This window comes from Blennius ocellaris, assembly GCF_963422515.1.
Source record: "Blennius ocellaris genome assembly, chromosome: 17".
In the NCBI taxonomy this organism is placed as follows: Eukaryota; Metazoa; Chordata; class Actinopteri; order Blenniiformes; family Blenniidae; genus Blennius; species Blennius ocellaris.
In genome coordinates, this window is record NC_137666.1 from 21,928,247 (window position 1) to 21,936,836 (window position 8,590).

Here is an 8,590-nt window from a genome sequence, read left to right on the forward strand (position 1 = left end):
GGACGCAGATGTTTCCAGTCTGGAGGGCAAACTTTTGAAGAAGGACAGGGAGAAAGAAGAGAGTTTCATGTGGACGGGACCTGAGATGGACCATTTCCAAAAGTTCAATCTTGGGAGCTGTTCTCAAAAAGTTGTGTTTTCAGTTGTGTTGTATAAAAAGACTCCCAAAACGCTAAGGAGGTTTTGCGTTTTGACTTGAAAGCGTTGTTGCATAAACAGTCCCTAAGAAACAAACGCCAGGACGCTCCAGCTTGTTGCCGTTTTGCTAAACTTAGCTTAGCATCAGATCCACTCTGTGAGGTGACGTGTGGACTGAAGGCTGCAGGAAGAAACTGGTAGGTTCGAGAGGATTTCAGAAATAAAACACTTATCTCAGGTACGAGATGTAGTTAAAGTAATTTTAAGATTCAACTACTATTCACTAAATGAAAAGGTACTAATAGATGGCTACCTTCCCAGAGATCAACGAAGTGAACTGAAGTGAGTTTAGCACCCCTGAACTAGAGTTTACGGTGTTTACTAAATCCACAACACCCCCAACCCCTCAAAAGCAACTGTGTTGAGAGGAGGAAACAACAGCCACACAGCAGTGTGTTCATTTCTCTGCCTGAGACATTCCAGCTCTCTGCAAAAACAGATGGAACGATTACATTCATGTTGGAGAAACAAAGGCTTCATTGATCTTGCCTGATATTTGTGGCTTCGTCAGACTTTGTCCTCAACTGGTGGTCCATCTGGCTCAGGACTATTAAGCTTCTTTCCAAACAGCCAGTCGAGGTGTGGGAAACAAACAATGAGCAATCTCGTCCACTAAAAGATTAGAGGCTTTGTGGGTTTTAGAAGAAACATGCAACAGGCTGGCGGTTCCACATTGAACGCTTGAAGGTCACAGAAATACAAGATAATCTTCTTGTATGGTAAAGTACATGTATGGAAGAGGCAGCTGGTGAGAGGACAGGGCACGGTGCTGCAGTGGTTTGCACTATGCCCTTGTAGTAAGAATATTCCAAATTCAGTTCTGGGCTTCAGGGTGTTTCTATGGAGGGTTGCATGTTCTCCCTGTGCGCACACATCCAAACACACTCATGTTAGGTGAATTGTTTTTTTTCTGTGTCTCCGTCTTTGGTCTGTAAGGACCAGTGACGTATCCAGGATGTTGAACGTCTTTAGTGCAGTTTGCCGCATCAGGAGGACTGATGACAGGGCTGTCCTGTCCTGCATGTTTCAGGTGCAACACACCTCATTATTGTTGTTTGTGAGGAGCAGGACAGCAGGACAGCAGGACTATAGCGATTCTTGAGTTTAAATCAATGCGTCCTGTTTCATCCCACAGTTAAAATACCAGCATATCTCTTTGCACCGGCTGAACCGTCCCTTTCACCCCAAATGAGCTGGGAAACTCAGGTCAAAGGTTGTTTTAATGCATCTGAACTGAACCTGGGAAGCTGAACTGCACAACGTTGTGTGATGATGGCCGCACTGAGCAGGGGAGTGAAAACCGCCTGCTGAGCTGTAAATGCCTTTCACAGTTTGTGGCGGGGTCACGTGACGCGGCCTGGTCAAAGGACACATGATGCAGGTTCATCATGGAGCCGTATGAATAATGTCTGAGGTCTGACAGTATCTACAGAATCTACATTCTGTTTATGTGCAATGCTTTATCTCATCCTGTGGGAACTTGTATGTAAGCATCTTCATGTTTATAAAAAAAATACACAACAGTATTTGTTTTGACAACAGCAGTAATGTTTACCTATTAAGAAAAACATATTTGCTACAAAAGTGTAGCCAATGCACATTCACTTTTTTTCTTACACCAATACCAATACCGATGACTTCCTGCTCCTCACAACTGAGACGGAATATTTCCGGGAGTTTATATAACACACTTAAGGTAAAGAAAGGCAAAGATGTGGCTTGGATGTGTTGACTTGTGTTCGACTTGTTACTGAACATTGATTGCACACTGCTATCTCCTTGTCTTTTTCATAAACAGTGTAAAATGTCCACACTGCCGATGGTGGCACGTTTATGCTTGCATCAGTGTGACGCAATGCACGCGATGCAGCGTCTGGCAAACAAACCGACTGAAATGAGTGAAAACAAGGCAAGGTTGGCTATTTAATTGGATCCACTTATCGGCAAAAAAATGGAATTATCAGACTTTTCCACGTGACATAATTTTTTCCCAATAATGAGCCGATAATCTGATCGTCAGCCTGCATCACTTTTCAGAAGCTTTGACTGTTGGTTTAAATCCTCATCTTCAGTAGAAACATATTTTAAAAGTAGCACTGTAATGTGTTAAGTCGTAATAAAAGTACAAAAACGAAGTCATTATATGTGAGTATTACTATAATATCCAATAACAGATATATTAGGATTCCTGCTAAATGTCAGGATATTGTCATTATCAGTATTGGCTGTACAGGATGTGTGTGTGTGTGTGTGTGTGTGTGTGTGTGTGTGTGTGTGTGTGTGTGTGTGTGTGTGTGTGTGTGTGTGTGTGTGTGTGTGTGTGTGCGCGCCGGCTGCAGCCTGACGTGGAGCTGGTCTCTGATCAGCAGCAGCCTGCAGTAAGATGCATAACTCAGCGTTTTACCTTCCAGTGCCTGCACTCGCTCATTCTACCTTTCCCCACAGTGACTCACCACAACGAGCCTCACATCATCATCATCATCATCATCCTCCTGCATTAACGGAGCAGGACCGTCCACCGCCGCCCCCACACACACCCGACCGCAGTGACAGCAGCCAGTCTGACGACAGAGGAGAAGCGTCGCACAACGGAACCACTGAAGCAACCAGACTAAAAATAACTCCCATCTTCTACTTACACACCATTGTGCACGTGCACATACATCAATACGTGTGCACACTTACATAAATGCTCCAATGGATGCAGTGAGGCTGAAGGAATGATGTCATTGAATTAAAACCTACTAAAGAAGATCCCGGTTTAGAGATTTGAGCTTCCACCTTCAGGCTGCAGTCGGAGAGTCGTTACTCTGCCTCTGGTGAAAATAAAGACCGAGGACGACACGACGCAGCCCCACAGAGAAAGAGAGAAGTGGACTGGAAGAGATGAATCCTACATGTTTACTGTTCAGCTCCTGTTGGGGCGAGGCTACAAAACAGGCATGAAGGATCATGAATAACAACACTCCCACGCAGGATATCCAGATGTGGCAGCATGTCTCACCTCCTTTGAACCTGTTCTATACTTCCTTTTTCTCTGTTAACGATACAAATGCAAGTTTACCACAATGAGGGATTGCGTCTATGGTTTTCTCTGTAAAAACCTGTCAACAAAAACTAAATGTCATGCCTATTAAGTCCTCAGTTTTCTGCCTGTTCAAACTTTTAATTTATGATTTCAACAGACTTCAGTAATCTGTATCGTCTCTGTCACCCTCTTTGGTGACTGAAATTCTTTAGAACATACTGATTGGTTATTTGAAGTCGTGTTGGACGTCGAGATAAGTAGAGCTTTTTCTCCCATTAAAAACCTGGGTATCTTTCCAGCCTTCGGGGTGAGAGGGCGTGAAGCAGTGCGCATTGCATTCTGGGTACTAGACCAACAGACCTAACCACGTGAATCAGAAGAAGCGGACACAGAAAGAAAAAGTTGGAAAATATTTCAGAGGCAGACGTGGGGTAGTGAGGAAGACGGGGTGAGGAAGACGGGGTGAGGAAGACGCGGTGAGGAAGACGTGGTGAGGAAGACGTTGTGAGGAAGACGTGGTGAGGAAGACGTTGTGAGGAAGACGTGGTGAGGAAGACGCGGTGAGGAAGACGTGGTGAGGAAGACGTGGTGAGGAAGATGTGGTGAGGAAGACGTATATTTCTCTTACTCACCGTGAGGAAGACGTTGTGAGGAAGACGTGGTGAGGAAGACATTGTGACGAAGACGCGGTGAGGAAGACGTTGTGAGGAAGACGTGGTGAGGAAGACGTTGTGAGGAAGACGTGGTGAGGAAGACGTTGTGAGGAAGACGTGGTGAGGAAGACGTGGTGAGGAAGACGTGGTGAGGAAGACGTTGTGAGGAAGACGTGGTGAGGAAGACGTGGTGACGAAGACGCGGTGAGGAAGACGTTGTGAGGAAGACGTTGTGAGGAAGACGTGGTGAGGAAGACGTGGTGACGAAGACGCGGTAAGGAAGACGTTGTGACGAAGACGCGGTGAGGAAGACGTTGTGAGGAAGACGTGGTGAGGAAGACGTTGTGAGGAAGACGCGGTGAGGAAGACGCGGTGAGGAAGACGTGGTGAGGAAGACGTATATTTCTCTTCCTCACTGTGGGGAAGACGTGGTGAGGAAGACGCGGTGAGGAAGACGCGGTGAGGAAGACATCATGAGGAAGACGTTGTGAGGAAGACGTTGTGAGGAAGACGTTGTGAGGAAGACGCGGTGAGGAAGACATCGTGAAGAAGACGTTGTGAGGAAGACGTGGTGAGGAAGACGCGGTGAGGAAGACGTGGTGAGGAAGACATCGTGAAGAAGACGTTGTGAGGAAAACGTTGTGAGGAAGACGTTGTGAGGAAGACGCGGTGAGGAAGACGTGAGGAAAACGTTGTGAGGAAGACGTGGTGAGGAAGACGTATATTTCTCTTCCTCACCGTGAGGAAAACATTGTGAGGAAGACGCGGTGAGTAAGACGCGGTGAGTAAGACGCGGTGAGGAAGACGCGGTGAGGAAGACGCAGTGAGAAAGACACGGTGAGGAAGACGCGGTGAGGAAGACGCGGTGAGGAAGACGCAGTGAGAAAGACACGGTGAGGAAGACTCATTGATGCTCATGCCACGAGCTAACTAGCTTAACGACCACCATCGGTCCAAACCACCCAATGAGCCATATTTCTTCTTTATTTCCTGTCGGGTCAGTTTTGTTTTGAGTGTGATATTTTACAGGTGGTTTGATCGAGTCCCAAAAGTGCGGCTTGAAGGCCACCTGAAGCAAATGAAGATTTGAAGAACTCCCCTGGAAGTAAACTGATTCCTGGACTATCATTCTGCTTCACAATGAGAGGAATCGCCGCCGTCGCATGATCAAGAACAACGCCGCTATGAACACTTGGCCGCCACGAGCCAGTCATCCAAGTCCTAAGTTTTCGGACACATCCTGCTTCAAACCACAAACATTAGAGGGATCGTGAGGCCTGGTTTTCACGGCCTGTGTTCATACTCAAGCCATGATTACATGTACCTGGGTTTTTACAAATATGTATATTTCCCCCGCTATGTTTGAAAAAAGAACAATTTCATTGACACGGACCTGTATGTAAACCTGGATCAGAGCTTGCATGAGCAGCCAAACCTGTAGGGGGCAGTGTAACAAGAAGCATGACAAAGTTATGGAAAAAAACTTCAAATATCCGCCTCCCTCCCTTTAGATGCAACTGGAGACACAGAGTTTATCTAGATCTCTACTGTAGCTGGAGTTTCCAGGAAGTGTTTGTGGTGAGTCGGAGCTGCGTTTTTGTGTAAATGTGTCGCCAAACGCAGAGAAATATCTAATATTTTCAAAATACCTGGGTACGTGTAAAGGTGGCCTGAAAATCAAGCTCCAGAAAGCTTTCACTCTTCCACACTCTGGAGGTTTCTGTTCTCCCTGAGCTCGCCTCAGGACGCCTCAGGACGCCTCAGGACAGCTCAGGACGCCTCAGGACGCCTCAGGACGCCTCAGGACGCCTCAGGACAGCTCAGGACGCCTCAGGACGCCTCAGGACGCCTCAGGACATCTCAGGACACCTCAGGACAGCTCAGGACGCCTCAGGACGCCTCAGGACAGCTCAGGACGCCTCAGGACGCCTCAGGACATCCTCAGGACGCCTCAGGACAGCTCAGGACGCCTCAGGACGCCTCAGGACGCCTCAGGACGCCTCAGGACATCTCAGGACGCCTCAGGACACCTCAGGACACCTCAGCACATCTCAGGACGCCTGCCTCAGGACGCCTCAGGACGCCTCAGCACATCTCAGGACACCTCAGGACAGCTCAGGACGCCTCAGGACGCCTCAGGACAGCTCAGGACGCCTCAGGACGCCTCAGGACGCCTCAGGACATCCTCAGGACGCCTCAGGACAGCTCAGGACGCCTCAGGACGCCTCAGGACGCCTCAGGACGCCTCAGGACATCTCAGGACGCCTCAGGACACCTCAGGACACCTCAGCACATCTCAGGACGCCTGCCTCAGGACGCCTCAGGACGCCTCAGCACATCTCAGGACGCCTGCCTCAGGACGCCTCAGGACACCTCAGGACGCCTCAGGACAGCTCAGGACACCTCAGGACATCTCAGGACGCCTCAGGACGCCTCAGGACATCTCAGGACGCCTGCCTCAGGACGCCTCAGGACATCCTCAGGACACCTCAGGACGCCTCAGGACACATCAGGACACATCAGGACGCCTCAGGACGCCTCAGGACACCTCAGGACGCCTCAGGACGCCTCAGGACATCCTCAGGACACCTCAGGACGCCTCAGGACACAACAGGACACATCAGGACACCTCAGGACGCCTCAGGACATCCTCAGGACGTCTCAGGACACCTCAGGACACCTCAGGACGCCTCAGGACACCTCAGGACGCCTCAGGACGCCTCAGGACACATCAGGACACATCAGGACACCTCAGGACGCCTCAGGACATCCTCAGGACGTCTCAGGACACCTCAGGACGCCTCAGGACGCCTCAGGACACCTCAGGATGCCTCAGGACGCCTCAGGACACATCAGGACGCCTCAGGACACCTCAGGACGCCTCAGCTAGCGCCCGACCATATGATGCATCCAACAAAAACTCCTATCGAGATCATTTTAGACAAATTACACATGATGGTTTCAGACACCAGCACTCACTGTTGTTTCAAACTCTTCATGGAGAATCATTTTTAAGATATATGGCATTAAATTTGTGTCATTTGGGTCCTAAAATATATAACAAGGTTAAATGCTCGAAGGACAACTTCATAGATTAGTTGTCTCTGCTACCCTTCTGACAAGCTCGTCATACAGGTGAATACGGATGTTTTAAAAGACATTTACTGCCATTATTCCTTCTGGTGTGACTTGAAACAACCAACTCTATGATCACAATGATAAGAGGAAAAGGTAACGATTGTATGTTTTCCTCACAGTGCAAAGTTTGGTTTCGGGGTCTTAAGTGGTCAGTTGGCACTTCTCCGTCTAAAACATTTATTTAATGTTGCATAAAGGTGTTGATAAAGCTGAATAGCAGAGAGTTGAATAGAGTCACTCCACTAATCTTTCATCAACTTTTTTTCCAGAATATTTTCACTATAAAATGCTTATGTAGTAGATAGAGTTGTTTCTTTACAAACGTTGTGTTTGTCTGACTGTGGTCGGTGTGTGTGTGTGTGTGCGTGTGTGTGTGTGTGTGTGTGTGTGTGTACTACAGTGAAATCAGAGCGTTAGGCTGCTCGCAGTGTAAGGAGAACTGTCAGAGTAAATCTGAAGCCATGAAACAGGATGATGCAGGCTGCAGCTACGGAGACTCGGAGGAGTCAAAGCAGGAGAAATAAAAGGAGTGTTTCAGAAATAGAACAGAATACAGTCCTGCTGGAGACGCTTTCGGCCTGGTGCATACCAACATGTCCAGGAGAGCTCCACATGCCTTCCACGGCTCAGACTGAGGCTTTTAACATGACACACATTCCCCGGACCCTCACTGTGTGTGTGTGTGTGTGTGTGTGTGTGTGTGTGTGTGTGTGTGTGTGTGTGTGTGTGTGTGTGTGTGTGTGTGTGTGTGTGTGTGTGTGGCTCCATCTTAGAGCAGGCTCATGTAGTAGGTGTGTGTGTGAGGAATGAGGGGGTGGGGGTCTGTTAACCTGCCTGGTAACCACCAGAATAAACACCCCATCCTCCTCCTCCTCCTCCTCCTCCTCCTCCTCCTCTTCATCCTGACCCCCCGCAGCTTCCATGAGGCTCATCCATCGGTCATCTGTGGTGAAACCAGACTTTAATGTCAGCAGGTGTGTGTTGTGAGGAGAAATGTGCTGCTGGAGCGTCACGAGCAGCCTGGATGGAGGCTTCACGCCACTGGGCGGGTCCGCGGTGACAATAGAGGAAGGCGGCAGGATGCGTGTGGAGATGTGAAGGTGCCCTGGACGAGCTGAGGCCGGTGGGCAGGAGGCCGGGGTGTCGGGGAAGCTACGTGCTGTTGTGTTTTCTAGTGAGACGGCTGCAGATGGAGCCTCGAGCTGGATGGAGGTGGAGGAGCGGAGGAGCGGAGTGTCGCTGCGCATCTGACATGACGCGTCAAAGCGCGCACGGTGCTGCCGGCCGCGGCTTACCTCATGTTCCCCTGCTTTCTTCACACGACGGCTCTGATGGAGGCTGGTTCGCTCAGTCCGCTGGGAAGTCAGTCTTTACCGTGTGGCAAGGCGTCTGGGGACGGAGGATGAGTCGTGTTGCTGAGGCGCTACGCGGCCAGACGAGCCTGTCGTGCCGTGCGCTTTGTGCTCCGTTGTCTGCGCGCTCCACTCGCTGTGCGGCTGCTGCGTCTCCTCAAGTCCATGATCAGCCTGCCCGCAACCACACCAGTCTGCAGCTTCACGCCATAGCTTCTTCC

At 49.5% G+C, this 8,590-nt stretch overlaps 1 protein-coding gene across 1 annotated transcript in view; it reads right to left on the reverse strand.

Moving 5' to 3' along the window:
• evla (Enah/Vasp-like a) overlaps positions 1-8,590 on the reverse strand; it is a 51,029-nt gene extending 42,439 nt beyond the window's left edge. Inside the window, exon 1 of the mRNA XM_080512940.1 lies at positions 8,313-8,590. Within this exon, the coding sequence (XP_080369066.1) occupies positions 8,313-8,317 (5 nt within the window). The 5' untranslated portion in view covers positions 8,318-8,590. The remainder of the gene's footprint in view (positions 1-8,312) is intronic.